The 18,662-nt window shown below is 49.9% G+C and overlaps 1 protein-coding gene across 2 annotated transcripts in view; it reads left to right on the top strand.

Moving 5' to 3' along the window:
- Positions 1–18,662, top strand: part of GALNT12 (polypeptide N-acetylgalactosaminyltransferase 12) — a 37,262-nt gene that overhangs the window by 9,131 nt on the left and 9,469 nt on the right. For both annotated transcript variants that reach the window (XM_015068952.3, XM_053204892.1), the window contains exons 2-6: positions 3,474–3,643; positions 8,291–8,480; positions 12,311–12,496; positions 15,838–15,955; positions 17,379–17,555. In XM_015068952.3, coding sequence (XP_014924438.2) covers positions 3,474–3,643; positions 8,291–8,480; positions 12,311–12,496; positions 15,838–15,955; positions 17,379–17,555 — 841 coding nt within the window. The remainder of the gene's footprint in view (positions 1–3,473; positions 3,644–8,290; positions 8,481–12,310; positions 12,497–15,837; positions 15,956–17,378; positions 17,556–18,662) is intronic.

Here is an 18,662-nt window from a genome sequence, read left to right as displayed (position 1 = left end):
GTATCTAATTGAGAATCAAGGGCGACATTTAGTTGTTGTGTCTCTTTAGCCCTGTCTCTGTCTCTTAGGACACTGGCATTTTAGCATTTTTTTTTTTGTAAAGTACAGGCTTACTGGTTTATAAAACATCTCTCTCCGTTGGGCTTGGCTGAAAGTTTCCTTGTGATTTATTTCAGCATAGGCCGTACTATAAACTTAGTGACTTGAAACAACAATGAACATTTGTGATTTCACATAATCTCTGTGGGTCAGGGATTCGGGAGTGGCTTAGCCGGGTGGTTCTGGCTCTGGATCTCCCATGAGATCACAATCCAAATGCTGCCTGGGGATTTCATCATCTCATGGCCTGATTGGGCCTGGAAGATCTGCTTTCAAGAGGGCTTATCCCATGCTGGAAAGTTGGGGCTGGCTGTTGGCTGGAGGCCTCGGTCCCTCGCCACAGAGACCTCTCCACAGGATGCTTGAGTCTACTCGCGTCACTGCATGGAACTGGCTTTCCCCAGGATGGATGGTCCATGGGAGGGAACAAAGAGGGAACCTCAGTGTCTTAGGGCCTGGTGTTGGAGGACACGTACTGTCACACTTCTGCATTCTATCCCTGCGTGGTGGTTTTCAAATATATCCACACATTCTTGGCAATCATCCCCTTCAAAGGATGGAGCCTGCCTCTCCTCCCCTTGAGTGTGGGCTGGACTCCCCTCTGTGGAGCACAGTGCTAAGTCGTAACCACTTCTGTGAATCAGAAGCCCTTGGTGTCCAAGGATTCGCGTCCCGCTGCTCGGGCTGCTGGGGATGCCCTGTCGTCGCTTTAGGACACCAGAGCTGTTATGCTTCCAGCCTCAGCTGACTTTGACTCAAACGTGTAGAGCAGGGCCTGCAAACGCAGCACAAGCGAGGATGTGAGTGTGGTTGAGAAGAGCCGGCCTCTAACAGAGTCTCCCGGATACGCCTGTTCATGTGGAGGGTCCTCCCATTGACAGCAGAGCTCTCTGCAGAGACTGCCCTGGAGTTTAGGAAGAGGGCCTAGAGCAAGACCCTGGGAGGGAGGACAGGTAGGGAGGAGGGCGAGGCAGGTAGGTGTGGTGCAGGGCTCTTCATTCGATCAGATGGCCCACCTGAGCATCCGGCCGGGGGCAAGCCACAACCCTACGACCGGGCCTCTGGACATGAGGACCCTGGCCAGGTACGTGCTCACAGGCATTCTGTGAACCGCCCAAGTTATCCCACTTCTCTGAGCCTGGCCTTCCAAGCGGGAACAATACATGCCAACACTGAAAGTGGTTTTGAGAGTTAAATGAAGTAGGACATTTCATTAATTTTAAGTCTTTTTTTTTTTTTTTTTTTCATATTGAAGCATCTCTGAGATTTGGATGTATCTTAAAATCAATGCTTCCTCCAGTTAGGATAAGCAACACTTGTCCTTAGAGGTTCTTAAAAGAATGGTGTGTGTTCCAAACATTGGCGTCTTTAATTTTTATGAAATATTGCAGGCTGGAGATATGGTAGCAGTAAAGAATTGGTAACTTCTTAAGATGTCTCAGTTGTATTGTGTTTTATTATGAAAAAAAAAAAAGGCGTCCTTATATCTTAGATAGATTGAAATATTCATGGATGCTGTGATATTCTGGGTTTTGCTTTAAACTAGTCTGGGATGGGGTGCCTGAGTGGCTCAGTCAGTTATGCATCTGACTCTTGATCTCGGCTCAGGTCATGATCTCACGACTCATGGGATAGCTGAGTGTGGAGCCTGCATGAGATTCTCTCTCTCCCTCTCTCTGAAACACAAAACAAAACAAAACAAAACAAAACAAAACAAAACAAAACAAAACACCCTAGTCTGGTGAGGGCATAGATGAATCAAGATACACCATGCATTGAGAATTGTTGATGTTGGGCAAAAGGTCCCAGAAGTTCCTTATAATGTTTGAAAAAATTCATGATGAAACAAAAGGAGAAAAACCACAAGAAATAAAGTGGATACATAAAGGGCTTTTTCTCTGCTTTTTTGCATTATTCAGGTCTCCTCCTCAATGTCACCTCCTCTAAGAGGCCCTCCCTGATTACCTGTTCTGTGGTTGCTCCATTTCCCCCTTCCCACTGCCCTCCACAGTTGCTCTGTTTTGCACCCTGCTTTTCTTTATAGCACCATTACTTTCTGAAATTACTGATATGTTTGCTTATTTGATCATTGTCCCCTTGAATGTAAGCCCGGGGGCTTTTTTTTTTTAATCCACATAGTAGGTGATCAGGAAATATTTGGTGATTGACGGGTAAGGGCCCGCTGACACGTTGCCTGGTACCGGCAGTTGGCTGATCTAGCTTTACTCCTCATCCTGCTTGGTTCTGTGTCCCTTTGACGTGCTGCACAGCCTGCTGTGAGGTCTTCCCTTTCTGCCCAGGCCGGCTGGCTGGTCTTCAAGCATGTACGCTCTTCTAGCATTGCCAGCCCCGCATTCCAGCCCAGTCTTGTGGGTGCCCTTCTGGGGTTCTGTTCCTCCCCTCTCTTGCCATTTCCTATGGAAGGTCTCCAGGCACGGCCCAGTCCCTGGGATGACATTGGGAGTTTCTCGTGAGCCACTCTGAGAAGAGAATTCTCTGTCAACTAGGGAAACTCCTTAGGAAGTAGCTGGAAACCCTACTAAAGAAAGAGGAAACTTACTGGTTCCTATCACTGCCAGTCAAGGCACATGCCCCCACCCCCACCGGGAGGCCACAGAGTGGGGCAAGGGGCGGGGTGGGTACTGGAAGGGGGGTGGTCAGTGTCCTTTATGCAGCCCTTCTGGACTGTTTGCACATTCTAGCAGTGGCTCTGGTTTCTGCACACACCACCTTTGTAAGCATCGCTGCTGCCCTGGTAACGTGCTGGAGAGGGCAGTGAGATGCCAGTGAGCAACCAGAGTGCTGTGACTGACACCTGCTGGACCAGAGGTGCGCATGTGGGCAAGGCGCCCGAGGAGCATCCAGAAGCGAGCAGTTGCCCCCACAGGCTGTCCCAGGGAGAGGATGGGGCTGAGCTGTTCTCGAAAGAGGACAGAGAGTTTGCCAGGTAGAGAAATGAGGGAAGGACATTCCAGGCAGAGGGCACGGTCTGAGCACAGGTCTGGCAGTGGAATCAGAAGGGAGAGGACCCACGAGAGAGGTGCTGAGGAGGGGGAGGTGGCCATCGTCCTCCCTTCTGAGTCTGCTTAGCTTGTATGTTGCTCAAATCTGAAATTTGCTTTAAAGCCTCAAAATAGTGTCCCACGGTTCAAGCTTCTTGGTGTCATTTTAGAACCTTTCTTAGACTCCGCTGGGGCTCCTAGAGGAACACTGGGGTCTCTGGAAGATCCCAGATTATTTTCCATTCCCTAGGAGGAGGTCTCAGGACTGTGACCTGTGTCCCCTTCACACCTCCATCCCTAGGACCAGCCTGGGCCTGGTACACACAGTCAGCTGTGGATTCTCGATTCCCTGAAGCTGTGTTGTATTTGCAGGTGCAAAGAGAAGAAATATGCTTATGACAAGTTGCCCACGACATCTGTTGTCATAGCGTTTTATAATGAAGCCTGGTCAACTCTCCTCCGGACAGTTTACAGTGTCCTCGAGACGTCCCCGGACATGCTGCTAGAAGAAGTCATCCTCGTAGATGACTACAGTGACAGAGGTAAGCCCTCCACATGAGCTCTTGGAGGGGCCTGGCTTCCCAGAGCAGTGCCTGGGAGGCAAGAGTGCGACTCAGGAGGGGTGGAATGGGCCCCAGGAGGACAGGCTTTCTGTGTCTCCATGTGCCCCGCCCCTGCCAGGAGCTGGGAGCCTGCTGGGAAGCAGGTGTGTGGACAGAGGGCTCTACCACATGGTGCTACAGGAGACAGAGCACTCAGGAAGAATGGCTGACCTTAGTCTTGAAGTAGTATGTGGGCAGCAGAGGTGGAGAGAGGGTGTTTTAAGTGGAGGCACAGAATGTGGAAAGCCTCCGAGTCACAGTGTTGCATGATAGGCCCTGCAGGTAGTTCAGGAAGGACGGAGGACCAGCAGGCAGAGGAGAGGTATGAGACATGGGGCAGGGTGCAGGTGTTACACGCGAGGCCGAGGCGTCGGGACTTTGTCCTGAGGGCGGGGAGAACAAAGCAGGACTTTTTTTTTTTTTTAATTTATGTTTATTTTTTTTGAGAGAGAGAGAGCAAGCAAGCCAGGGAGGGGCAGAGAGAGAGGGAAAGAGAAATCCCAAGCAGGCTCCACACTGTCAGCACAGAGCTTGACGTGGGGCTCGAACTCACGAACCGTGAGATCATGACCTGAGCCAAAACCAAGAGTTGGCTGTTTAACTGACTGAGCCAGCCAGGCGCCCCTAGGGCAGTGTTTTAAACAGGAGAGCAGTTTTGCCCTTTGAGGGACCCCTCTAGGCTGTGGGTGGAGAACTGTGTACAGGGGAGCTCTGCAGGGAGGCCGGGGGCTGTAGAGGCGGCCCAGGTGAGAGATGGAGGCTGGGAGTCTGGTGGTAGTTGAGGGAAGGGGAGGAGGTGGAGGGGTGTTCGAGACGTGGCATCTGGGGGACCTGCAGGCCCTTGGGATGGGTTTCTGGGTGAATGGTGCTGCTGTCCCAGAGCTAGATAAGCCACCCAGGGCAGGAGTGACAGGTCTGGGAAAAGAAGTGGGGCATTTGGCTTTGGATTTGTTAAGTTTGAGATGAGATCGAAAAGGGGCAGCCCAGACAGGAGAAAAACTGAATCCAGGGAGAGGCGTTCCATTGAGAGAGTGACCCATATCCCTATAGGCCTGACCGGTGACCTGGGGTCCAGCAATTCACATGCAGTCCAGAGTTGGCACTCCATTTATTCAGCGAACATATTTTGAGCTTCCACCTTTGTGCCAGGCACCATTCTAGGCACCGGGGATTCGGTGGGAAACAAGACAAGTCCCTGCTCTCGTAAAACCCACATTCTAATGGGTGGAGAGGTGGGTGGGGATGGTCAATGAACATGTAAAGAATAATACACGACGACACGACACAATACAAAATAGCATAGCATAATATAGCAATATAGCAGGTGGACTACAGCAAGGGACAAAGTGCTGTGAAATAAAAGTCAGAGCAGGAGAGTAAGGGGAGCTTGGGGACGGGCCCTCCTCTAGCCTGGTGGAGGGCAGGAAGCCTCCCTGAGGAAGTGGTTTTAAGCCAAAAGCTAGGATGTAAAGGAGGCAGCCCAGTGGCCCCAGTTGCAGGAAGAAGCTGGGCCGCGCAGGCATTCTGCAGGGCAGACCGTTGGCCAGTGGGGAGGTGATGCGGCAGATGAGGTGCCAGGGTGGGCGAGGCCAGACCAGGCAGGGCCTTGGAGGCCGCCATAAGGGGGTTTAGGCATAAATATGAGCCTGATGGGAGCCGTCTGAGGGCTGCTGGGGGGACAGGAAGGTCGCTCAGTCTTGGGCTCACTGTGCTGCCATGTGGGGCATGGCCGATGGATGGGAGTGGGGTAGAGGGGCTGCTGTGGTCATGCCACATGCCATGTGACTAGCTGAACTGGGGGAGCTAAGCTCAGCTGAGGGGAAATGTCAGGGTCATAGCAACAGGGAGAGCCGTGGGCTGAGTTGTTAGTCTCAAGCCAAATTACCATCCGTGGGCCACACAGAAGGGCAGCAGCTACTGCTTCGTGGGCATCTTGCTGTTTCGGGCTCTGTCTGGTCCGTCCGACTTCAAAGCTTGGAGTATGTGTCCTAATTGGTGGGTGTGTTTGGCCGTTCTCACAGAGACTCTAAACAACAGTGATTTACATGGGAAAAAAATGATCTCTCTCCCATCACAAAGCTCGCCTAATGGTCTAGGGCTGGTGTGGCGGCTTCACAGTGTTGGGGCCTGGCTCCTTCTGCCCTGTATCTCCACATTCTCTAGGACATTGTGCTGCCCCGGTCTGCGTGCCCCGGGCTGGTTCTTCACCTTCTGCGCGCTCTTATCGGCAGGAAGATCTCATGGGGCTGGAGAGCTAAACTCGAAAGTTGCCCTCATATCCCATGGAGCAGAGCAGGGGTCACTTGGCCACACCTAGCTGCAAGGGAGGCTGGGAACCGTAGCTTCCGTGGTGGGTGTTCGGCGACAGTTGGGGCTTGATGCTGCATGAAGCCCATTAGGCACTGGGCTCTGGGGTCAGGGCACCTGGGTCAGAGGTGAACTTTACCGTGAACCTGTCGTGGCACCTGGGCCAAGTCACTTGTCTTTTCTGAGCCTCAGTTTCTCATCTGTGAATGGGTTTGTCCACACTTACATCAGAGAGTGGTGAGGAACAAATGAGATCAGGCATAGGATGGACTCTCACGTCGGCCAGCACGTAGTAGGTACTCATCTCCCTTTCCTTTGGTCCTCTCCTCCTGGGGCTGTTTTAAATCTGTGCTGGCACTGGTCCGAGCTCCAGCACTTTGCAGCCACTCAACCTTGAGCAAGTCCAGCGTCAACCTTGGCTTCAGCCCCTGTAAAGTGGGATACTCATCCCTAGCTCGCAGAGTCACAGTGAGGATTAAATGAGATAAAGGCAGGTAACATGCTACGTCAGTGCCTGGCATATTGTCGTACCTGTACTTTTATGAAATATTAACAAAATGTAGAGTACCCCCAATATTTCAGAAATGTATTCATTCAGAAGCAAGGATCAGATTATTTATTTGATCTTCGTGGGATTGAATAGCTCCTCAGCAGGCAGGACCAGGGTATGAACCCCTTCTGCATAGCTCAGTTCTTCTCGTGAGTGTAAGTGTGGGTCTCTGTGGGGCCGAGGCTGCTCTCTCCATCATGGTGACCTGCGCCACAGACAAGATGCCTGCTCAAGCCGTGATGACAGGATCTGTGCCCTGCCCCTCCCCCTGGCCTTTCCACACGCCAGTCTGAGCTCCGTGCAGGGGCGCCAACCCTCCCCGGGCATGGGAGGGCAGTTCAGACAGACCTAGAATGGATGCTGACCAAATCCATAAAGAGTACAAGGAGGCTACATGTGCATTTTCTTTTTTTCCCTTTATTTTTTTTTTTTGCACCTGTGTGTTTACTGGGCATAGCCACCACCAATTAGCTTTGCTTGGGAGGTCACCTCCCTTATTCCTGCTCCCAGCTTATTTGCAGTTATATTTAGGATGAAAAAAAATCAACCAATGAAATGCTTTTTTTTTTTAATGTCAAGAATATTTAGGGAAACATTTTTACAAACTGAAGCAACCTAGAACAGTTTACAGACTTTTCCCTTTTGCTGATGATTGAAGACTTTCAGACGACATCCACAATGATTAGGGGGGATTCTCTCATTTTTATTTTGCCTGATGGGCTCCCCCCCACCTCCACCTGACCCACGGAGGGGTGGGAATCAGGGCCTCCTGCCCCTGAACCTGTGTGTGAAGTCTGGAGTCCTGAGGCCAGCCCTCGCTGTGGATGAGACCTTTCAACTTTTAAAGCCTCATTTCTTCTTATGCAAAATGGGAACAACGCATCCTCCTAACCAGTTTGCATTTGTTTAGCAAGGCTGAGAGATTGAAGAAAGCTCTGGGAGGCAGCAGTAAGCCTATGGATTCAAGCCAGGGCTGCTGGGTTAAAATCCTGGCTCCTTAGCTCACTTGTTCTGCGATCTTGACACATTACTTAGCCTCTCTGGCCTCAGTGTTCTCATCTATCAATGGGGATAGTTGTAGTACCTACCTCATGGGAAAGTTCTGAGGCTCTGATGAGTTCATAAAAATCACCTGGACAGTAATTCTTACAACAGGCCCTCTAGTGGTAGCTGCCATTATTATTATTACTATTACTGTGTCAAATGAAATGAGCTCCTGAGAAAATTTGCGTTAACATAAATGTAAATAAAATTTGTCAACATAATTCCACATAAATTAAAATTTTATAACATGTTACATAATTAGTTAATATAAATAAACCAAGTGCATATTAACCCAGTTTTCCTGAAAAATTGTGGTTGGGCAATTTTTGTGTGTTTTATTTTTAAATGTTCTCAAGTCAAGGTGTAATGTATTTTTGAGGGGGTAACAGCTTTATTGAGATATATCCAGACGCCACATGCACCCATTTCAAGCACACAATTCAGTGTGCGTGTGTTTTGACGGGGAGCCCTGGGTGGTTCTGGGATTCCTCTGCTCCAGCCACCCACCCCTGGCCTTCGTCGTACACGTCCAGCCTTGGTTCTGCGTGAGGTGAGGACATCCCAGGTAGGTGCAGAGCAAAGGAGGCTTCTGTCTATTCAGTTGTCATTTGGGGCTAGGGAGGGCCTGGAAGGATGCCACTTGGCATGCATGGCAGTGACCCCGCTTGTCTCGCTTGCCTCCCCAGAACACCTGAAGGAGCGCCTGGCCAATGAGCTGTCTGGGCTGCCCAAGGTGCGTCTGATCCGCGCCAACAAGAGGGAGGGCCTGGTGCGAGCCAGGCTTCTAGGCGCTTCCGCGGCGAAGGGTGAAGTGCTGACCTTCCTGGACTGCCACTGTGAGTGCCACGAGGGGTGGCTTGAGCCGCTGCTGGAGAGGTGCGTGAGCGTGCGAGTGGGGGCCCAATGCTGTGCAGAAGCAGAAACAAATTTTTCACCTTGGCGCCTGGGTTCAGATGCCCCTGGGGCAAGTCCTCTGTCACTGGGCATGATAACAGTCTGTGCCCCACACGGCTGCAGAGGCCATTAAATGAATGAATACACATACAGCCCTTAGAACATGCTAGCATGTACGAGGCCTTGTTAGTGTTTACTTTTACCACTGCTTATTATACACGTTTGTTGTGGAACACTTAGGAAGTATTTTGATCAACCAAGAAAAAGCTATTAATCATATAGAATCACAGTGCTGAAGAATATACGTTTTGGTGTATTTCCTTCAAGCAAGGCTGTCTTATCCATTATACCCAGTACCTACAATGCTTAGGACCCATGAAATTTTTTAATAGACCCGCAAAAATGTTTTTATGTTAATTATTTTACATCAGAAGGAAAAAAATGAGCATCATAACAATGGATTTAGCCTGGAGTGTGGTTTGTCCTTCTAGCAATATAGTCATAAAATACAGCTTTAAATATATGTTATTTTTTATGAAGTCATGAAAAGTCATAACACAGCCCTGTCTTTAAGGGCATGTCTCCTGCTGTCCCACAGCCTCATACGCTAACCCTCCCTATCTGCCTGTCCTCCAAATCTACTGCCACTGGGCTCCTCGCCTCGCCTCGCCTCGCCTCGCCTCGCCTCGCCTCGCCTCGCCTCACCTCTCCTCTCCTCCTTTGTCTCCCTATTCTCCTGAGTCAGCATCACAGCAGGCAGGAGCTGGGCTGGCAAAGTCAGAGCTCCTCCAGGTGGAGGAGGAAGGTCCAAGATTGAGAGGGTCTTTGTTTGGTCCCTCCCTGCGGAGCAGGCAAAGGGTCAGAAGATCAGAGTCTCTGGGGTGCCTGGGTGGCTCAGTCAGCTAAGCGCCCAATTTCGGCTCAGGTCATGATCTTGCAGTTCGTGGGTTTGAGCCCCGTGTCAGGCTCTGTGCTGATAGCTTGGAGCCTGAAACCTGCTTTGATTCTGTGTTTCCCTCTCTCTCTGCCCTTCCCCTGCCCACGCTCTCTGTCTCTCTCTCTCTCAAAAATAAAACATTTAAAAATTTTTTTAAAAGAAGATCAGGATCTCTGCAGTTGGCAAACTGCTTTCCCATGGCCTCTAGCACTTTGGTTGCCACGGTCTGTCTGGAAGAGCTGGGGACCCGCTTTCCTCCCTTCCTGTGTGAGACCAGGCTGTCCCCCGCTCTGCTACTTCTGCTGTCCTATCTATGTCGTGTCCCCTGTGGGTCCCACAGCTGCCTCCTTCTCCTCCTCGGCTCTGATGAGCTTCACCAGCAGCAAGGACCCAGGGTTCCTCAGGCCTGTGATGGAATTTTACAGCATGGTGACAGCTAAGGGTTCCCTCTGGAACCTGGACCAGTGGGTTTGCCCTTCACCCCTTCCCCACTGTAAACACACATGGCTGCCTCTAGGCCGATCTGAAGTTCCCTGATGCACTAATACCACCCAGCATTCCACTCCAGCCCATCCTCTGAAGGCCAGTGAGGCAGCCCTCTCCATAGACAAGTCCTTGTTCCATATCCCCAGAAAAAAGGATTCTCCACCCTGGCTACCCATAGAACCCCATCTGGGTAACTTGTAAAACATACCAACTCCTGGGGTGCCTGGGTGGCTTATTCGGTTAGGCATCCGCCTTCGGCTCAGGTCATGATCTCACTGTTCATGAGTTCTAGCCCCGCATTGGGCTGTGTGATAACACCTCAAACCATGGAGGCTGCTTCAGATTCTGTGTCTCCCTCTCTCTCTGCCCCTCTCCTACTTACACTCTGTCTCTCAAAATAAATAAACATAAAAAAATTTTTTTAAAGCATACCAACTCCTTGGTCTCATGGCCAACCACTGGATCTGAATCTCTAGAGGTGGCCCTGGGCTTCTGGATGCTTCAGAAGCTCCCCAGGGACCTAGGTGTGTACCAGAGTTGACACACGCTGGTCCCTCAGATGGTCCCAAATGGGAATCCTCCCTGTCCCTTGGACGGTCTGACAGGAGCAGTAACCATGTTCCTCCAGGGGCTTTGGGCAATAGATATTCTTTGGTTTTCAAGTCAGGTGGGTGGTGCTCCTGGCATTTTATGAGCCGGGGACTGGGGATGCCAGACGTCCCACAGTGTGCAGTTCAGCCCTGCACAACAAAGACTGGTTCTGCCCCACATGCCAGTAGCATGCCTGCCCCCACCCCCCACCCACGGGGCAAGCTGTTACTGGGCCTGCACACTTTGTAACCATGGTTCAGGGTCCTTTACTCCAATGCTGGCTCCCATTTTCTTATAAAAATTAGGCCACCCAACCAGTTTGATTGCAAGTCACAAGTTCTTCTGGTCTCTGTCAGGGGCTAAGAAGCTTCTTTGAACCTGCCCAGCAGGTCAGCCACTTGTCTTCTCAAACCTTTTAAGAGTGCCCTAAGTTTGTTTAAAGAATTCGGGGTGGGGGGGGGAGGGACACCTGGTGGCTCAGTCAGTTAAGCCTCTGACTTTGGCTCAGATCATGATCTCACGGTTTGTGAGTTCGAGCCCTACATCGGGTTCTCCGCTCTCAGTGCAGAGCCTGCTTTGGATCCTCTGTCCCCTCTCTCTCTGTCCTTCACCCCCTACCCCTGTCAAAAATAAATAAACATTTAAAAATTAAATCTTCCTCAGTTAGTGAATGCACAGGTTTTATTCATTCAGTCTATCCTGAACAATGCAATTTCGCCTAATACTGTAATTCTTACCTGAGTGTGGTATTCACTTTGCCCCCTCTGACTTTCTGGGATTATTCTAAGGACACTTACAACTCAAGTCTGGTCGATCTCTGTTTCTTCACATTGCTCTGTGTGACTTATGATGTTTTAGGTCTCAAATTCCAGATAAAAGCCCCCAGAATGTAGCCCAGAGAAATCCAGTGTTCACACACAGGCCAGTCCCACTTCATCTTCTCTGGTGCACTGTCAAGTGCAAAAAAAAAAAAAAAACCCCACATGATATGGCAGCATGCTGAAGGATGGTTGGGTCTGTGATCATGTTTGCAGAGAGAATAGCTAAAGCAGGCACATGGGCTGATATTTCATTTTTCTCTACAGTATTGTAACCTGTTTCACAGTAATAAAGAGAACAAGAAAAGACTAGCAGTAGGTCCCAGGTTCTCTGCCAAGCACCTTATAAACATCGCCCAAGGGTGTCCTCACCTTAACCCTAAGAGTAGATATTATCATTCCAGGGTCACCCACAGGTGACAGGTTCTGAGAGGTTAGGTGACTTGGCTAATGTCACACGGCAAATAAGGGGCAGGATTCGAATTTTTATTCTAACTCCAAAGCTGATCCTTTGGTCTGGGCACATCTCTGTTTTTTAGAGGGATAATTAGTTCTCAACACTAAGACATTTTGTTGTGATTAAATGAGGTCCCTCTTGGCAGTCTTTAGAAATTGCAAAATCTGCTTTCTGTCTTAAAAGTGACCTTTGGTTTTCACATGTCTTGACTTTCATGGAGGGACTCAGATTTATCCAGTATGTCCATAGATGGAATCTGAATATTGAAGCTGGGGACTTTTCCTATTCAAGCCAGAATCCTTCCTTCCTTGGTCTCCCCCGCCACCTGAGTGTTCCCTGTGAGGATCACCCGCCAGGGCCTCATGTGGCTGCAGACACCTGCAATGAGAGATGTAGGCCTTCCTCACATGGGCTCTCCTCCCTCCTCGCGGAAGGATGAGGAGAGTCATCCCCAAATTCCCTGATTGTCCTCCCGCCACCTGTCCTCATGGAGAGGCACATGGGGCATCCCGGATGTTCGCAGGATCCACGAAGAGGAGTCGGCAGTGGTGTGCCCTGTGATCGATGTGATTGACTGGAACACCTTTGAGTACCTGGGCAATGCCGGAGAGCCACAGATCGGCGGCTTCGACTGGAGGCTGGTGTTCACGTGGCACGTGGTTCCCGAGAGGGAGAGGACGCGGATGCGGTCGCCCATCGATGTCATCAGGTTAGAGGCTAACCTCTGGCCACTCACTCTCTGAGCGTGCCTCGTTGCGTCTGGCCACCGTGTCAGTGAGGGTACCCAGGGAGGGCTGGTTAGCTGTTGTTCCCCCACTTTCTCCAGAGCATTTGTTTATTTTATTTTTAAAATCTTTATTTATATTTGAGAGAGAGATAGACAGAGCATGAGTGGGGGAGGGGCAGAGAGAGAGGGAGACACAGAATCTGAAGCAGCCTCCAGGCTCTGAGCTGTCAGCACAGAGCCCAGAGTGGGGCTCAAACCCATGAACTGCGAGATCATGACCTGAGCCGAAGTCGGACGCTTAATCGACTGAGCCACCCAGGTGCCTGAGCATAATTTTATTTTTATTAAAAAATATTTGCCACCCACATGAATTTTATGTTGGTATATTTTATTTATTTACGTATTTAAAAACTGTGGTAAAATATGCATAACAAAAAAATTGTTCACTTCAACCATTTTTTAAAGTGTTTAGCTCAGTGGCATCAAGCACATTCACAGTATTGAGTAACCGTCACTTCCAGAACTTTTTCATTGTCCTGTGTGGAAACCCTATACCCATTGAGCAATGACTCCCCTGTCTCTTCTTCAACCCCTGGTCACTTCTATTGTACTCTCAATGGATTTCCCTAGTCTAGATTGCTCGTGTAAGTGGAATCACACAGTATTTGTCCTTTTGTGTCTGGCTTCTTTCACTCCACATAAGTGTTTTCAAGGTTCTTCCAGAACCCCGTTCCTTTAATGGCTGAAAAATATTCCACTGTATAGACATCCATGTTTGTTTATCCATTCACCTGCTGATGGCCACTTGGGTTGTTTCTATCATGTGGTTATTGTGAACAATGCTGCTGTGAATATTGATTTACTGTTACTGTTTGAGTCCCTGTTTTCAGGTTTTTGAGGTATATACTTAGGAGCACCATTGGCGGGTCATATGATAATTTCATGCTTAACATTTTGAGGACACACTGTCAGGTCCTTTTTCTTTTTTTCAACGTTTGTTTTTTGTTTTTTGTTGTTTTTTTTTTGGGACAGAGAGAGACAGAGCATGAATGGGGGAGGGGCAGAGAGAGAGGGAGACACAGAATCGGAACCAGGCTCCAGGCTCTGAGCCATCAGCCCAGAGCCTGACGCGGGGCTCGAACTCACGGACCGCGAGATCGTGACCTGGCTGAAGTCAGACGCTCAACCGACTGCGCCACCCAGGCGCCCCTGTCAGGTCCTTTTTCAACTGGGGGATAGGTGGACCTGGGGGGTGAATGGGCCACCTTTGGCTAGTTGGTGAGCCTGGGTCTGAGTAGAGTGGGTTCAGCGGGGGCTTGGTTGCTCTCATTCTTTGAAGTGTTGAAGTAATATAAAGGCTTCTTCCTCCCCTTCCAATTTCAGGAGCAAATGGGAGGTAGATATAGGGGTCAGGCAGAGGGAGATCGGACATCAGCTTTATTGCTGGTGCATTGAGCTGGAAATGGTGTCTTAGATCTGCACCCATGTTTGGCAGGAGGACTTCTGAGTTCTGACCTTGAGATGACCCACTGGCCAGAGGGAGATGCCTGTGGAGACAGTCTTAAGAGATGGCAGTAGAGGGGTGCCTGGGTGGCTCAGTCAGTTAAGTGTCCGACCCTTGATTTTGGCTCAGGTCATCATATCACGGTTCGTGAGTCTGAGCCCCACGTGGGGCACACTGTCAGCGTTGAGCCTGCTTGAATTCTCTCTCTTTCTCTGCCTTTCCCCTGCTTCTGCATGCCCCCCCCCCAAAATAAATAAATAAATAAATTCAAAGAAAACGAGATGGGGGTAGAGAAATGAACAAGGCCAAGTCACATCCAGCCTAGAAGGCCAAGGACGGGGCTTTGGACTTTACCCTGAGAGAATAGAAGCCACTGAAGGGATTTGAGCTGGAAATGACCCTGCCTGTTGCATTCTTTAAAGATTGCTAGATGCCATGTTGGCAAGGGGCCTGGAGGGGGCGGGGCAGTGGGCAGGGACATCTTTAGGAAGCATCATAATCTTTGAGTCAGGAATGATGGTGCAGGAGAAGATGGAGAGAAACGGGGTACTCCAGAGATGATGTGGTGGACGAACTGAGAGAGACTGAATGACAATGGGGAAGGCAGGGATTGTGGTGACACCCCAGCTTCTATAGGAGTCCTGAGTGACATCCTACTCAACTTTCACTGAACAGATTTGTAAACTGAGGCTCAGAATAGGAAGGGTCTTATCCAGGTTCATACATCCAACCTGGAATGCTGACATGTACTCCCATGGTCCCCTCCTCCCCATCACACACATGTGCTCGGGGATGTCATGGCCACCTCCTCTTCCCTTCCTATAATATCCCTGGGTCTCAGTTTCCTCACCTGTGAAATAGGTACAAGCATATCCACCTTGCCTACCCCTTAGATTTTTGGGATGAAACACGTGGAAGTGCTTTGTAGTCTAGAGCCTTCCCTTCCACAAGGAATCTTGCTGTCCTTTTCTCATTGGCCCAGAGCTTGGAATGCAGGGAAAGCGAATACTTTGTCAAGGCCCAGAAGCACTGCCGGGAGACCTTAACCTTTTTAAACAGTTAGACCCTTGATGATGTACAGTTTCTCTACCTCTGAATACATTCCTTGGCATCTGCACGTCTTGGTGTGTTGACCTTTCAGCTTTCTGCTGTGGTAGGACAGAAGGCTTGGGCCATTTCTAGAACCAGAGGAACCTGCGGGGGAGAAAACAAGGCTGGGTGAAGAAGAAGGCAAAAGTGGCCGTCGGGGTCCTGGAAGGAGGCCACTCATGCAGGAGAGGAATGGGCCCTGGAGGAGCTTTGAGATGAGAGCTGCCTTCTGTGGTCTTCTACGCTCCAAAGGGCATCTGTGTTGCCCTGTAACCCTGTGACCAAGGCCACCACAGCCCAGCGCTAGCCATCCTCTTGGGGAGCCTGTCTCTTTCCTCAACTCTCTGGGTTGTCTGTGCTTCTAGAGGTACAAGGTTTTATCTCACCCTCAGGCCAGTGCTCATGCTGGTATCTTCTTGGAGAAACATTCCATTCCTTTTCTCTGCCAACTCCTCCGTGTTCTTCAGGCCTCATTTCCTCTGGGAAACTGAACCCTGCCCACCTGCCCCATGCCCTCCCCTCTGTGCCCACACAGTGCTGCCTGGTGAGATGTTTGTGAGCCTCCTAGGGCAGGGACCGTGGGGCACATCTATGCCTCCCGGCCCAGCGCAAGGCCTGGTACAGAGCGTAAAGTCAGGATGTGCTTAGAGACGACTGGGCAGGCTGGAGGGCTCCCGACAGACAGTTCACCTGCTGCTCACACTGCAATGTGGTTATCACACTCTCCTAGGTCCCCAACAATGGCTGGAGGGCTGTTTGCTGTGAGTAAGAAATATTTTGAATATCTGGGGTCTTATGATACAGGAATGGAAGTTTGGGGCGGAGAAAACCTCGAATTCTCCTTTAGGGTAAGTATTCCAGTCTTCTCTTTGGACTCATCCTTCACTTGTCCCTTTTCTCTCTCTCTCTCTCTTTCTCTCTCTCTCTGGGAATGATGGGATTTTCCAGGAGAACCTGGCAGACTTTTCTTCCATGTTGATGGTTTTTATCTAACGATCCTGAAAGAGGATAGTAGTGGCGTGCACATTCTATAAACATGCTTGCCTTCTTGTTTGAACTTTTAAAAAATTGTACTTTTCATAGATTTGGGGCAGGGAAGGGCCTTGCAGGTCACCTAGTTCTTTTCTCTTACTACAGCAGGGAGAGACTGGGGCCCAGAGAGGGGAAGTGACTGGCTCAAGGTCACCCACACAGTGAGTGGCAGAGATGGGGCTAACACTCAGGCCCCTGCTTCCCAGACCATCTTGTGGAGTCTTGATTTGCTTATTTCCTTATGAAATAACCTGTTTAGCACAGTGACCTTCAGACTTTGCCACATGTAAGAATTGTTTAACAAAGAACTTGTTTAAAAAGACACATTTATAGGTACAGTCTCCAGAAAGTCAGGCTTGATAGATTTTTGGTAGGGACCAGGAATCTGCTTTTTGGGAAAAGCCCATTTACTGATTCTGCTGCTTGTGTCCCACGGATGCCCCTTTGAGAGGCCACTAGCATTTCAGTGGGTTTTCCAGTTAACCGAATCCTGCATTTTGAGTATCAACATTTTATGTTAACGTCTGTAGTTTTTAACAGAAAAATTTAAATTTTGGTAGTATTTTACATGGTTTCCTGCTTAGAGAGAGTTAATAAGAATTGGCCCTCCGCTGAGGACTCACACCCCCCATTATAAGTACCAGATACTCTCCTCGGTCTCACATCCTGGGAACCGTGGGGTCTTCACGGCCCTGTGCCCCAGCATGAGCTGGTCTCAGACAAGTCAGCCTGTTGAGGTTTAGGATGTGCTTTTAATGGTCTTTCTGCCTCTTCCCTAGGTGTCAGGCTGCTCTCTGCCTCTAGAAGTTCTTCCTTTCCCCTTCCAAACCTCTCTCCTTACTCGCTGCTTTCCTATCTTCTGTGGCTAGGAGATCAGGTAATGAGCCTGTGTTTTGCATAATGAGTAATGGGTTCCCAGTGAGGTCAGTTATGGGTACTCCTGTGAGTCAAGTGCATGAGCTCTAGTGCATGGACTCTGGGATCTTGCTCCCGGCGGCTTGTTTGTCTTTGGGGTTGTGTTCTTGCTCTTTGACTGCATCCTGTGTCCTGAATGTGCTGGGGAGGTGGCCTCCTACCCCATGGAGGGTGAGGCCTGGCAGTGTTCATCATGATGTCTGTGTGCCCGGCCTCCTTGCTGCGGGCACGGTGGGCCAGCAGCTCACCATTCTGCGCCACCACCCCCCGCCCCCCCCTTCCCCGCCACTCACCCACCTGGCCTCCTTCCTGCTCTTTGCACAGATCTGGCAGTGCGGTGGGACCTTGGAAACACACCCGTGCTCTCACGTTGGCCACGTTTTCCCCAAGCAAGCTCCCTACTCCCGCAATAAGGCTCTGGCCAACAGTGTCCGAGCAGCTGAAGTGTGGATGGATGAATTTAAAGAACTCTACTACCATCGCAACCCCCATGCCCGCCTGGTGAGTTCCCCGGCCCACCTGTATCCCAGCTGGCCTCATCCAAACAAAAGCAGCTGATTCTGGCCTCCCTGCCATAGTGGACCTGGTACCAGAAATAGATACAAGTATGGGAAAACTTTATCCCCCCACTTATAATAATACATTCATGTTGATTCTCATCATTTACAGTAATTATGGTCTGTGTCATCATTGCAAACACTGATTCAAGGCTACTGAGCCACTGCTTCTCAGAGAAATACGGTGCTAGGTTCCTTCAGGCCTCTTGCAGGTTGACATTTTTGCCAACCGATCAATACATACAGTATACAATACGTGGTTTTGTGTATATTTCTGTCGAAAGATTGTTTGCATTGAACTCATGGCCAACAACACTGTGACACGTGCCTAATCCGCGTATTTTCTCTGCCAGGCACAACACAGCCTTCTTGCACCGAGGAACACTAGCCAGCCCTTCAGCACCATGCTTGGGGGCCTTTTAAACAGTGAGGTCACCAACACAAAGCAGCAAAATGTGGCACTAGGTGGGCGATGAACAGGACACTTGTTTACAGCGTGAGAGCTGAGACATGATCTCAGCCAGGAGCGTCACGTTGGGTGACTCAGATTTTTTATCCCTCTCTGTATGTGTTTGCAGATGATGGTGGTGGTAGTGGTTTTAGGGTTACAAATAAGCTTTAGCAAATAGGTCCACTGCCTCTGCACTGGCCAGCTCTACAGGCCCCTGGACAGGGTGCCCACTCTGCACCAGTATCAACTAAAATGAAAATGTAAACCTCTTTTTCTGAATCCTCACAGCAGCCCTTCAGGATAGCTATGAAATTCTCATTTTTTATTTATTATTATTTTTTTTAATGTTTATTTAATTTTGAGAGACTGTGTTTGAACGGGGGAGGAGCAGAGAGAGAGGGAGACACAGAATCCAAAGCAGGCTCCAGGCTCTGAGCTTGAGCTTGTCAGCCCTACGTGGGGCTGGAACTCACGAACTGTGAGATCATGACCTGAGGAAGTCAGACACTCAGCCTACTGAGCCACCCAGGCGCCCCAATTCTCATTTTAGATGCCAGAACTGAAGCTCAGAGAGCTTGCCCAAGGCCTCGTGGGTGATGT

This window comes from Acinonyx jubatus, chromosome D4 (genome assembly GCF_027475565.1).
Source record: "Acinonyx jubatus isolate Ajub_Pintada_27869175 chromosome D4, VMU_Ajub_asm_v1.0, whole genome shotgun sequence".
In the NCBI taxonomy this organism is placed as follows: domain Eukaryota; kingdom Metazoa; phylum Chordata; class Mammalia; order Carnivora; family Felidae; genus Acinonyx; species Acinonyx jubatus.
This window is presented reverse-complemented; position numbering and strand designations above follow the sequence as displayed.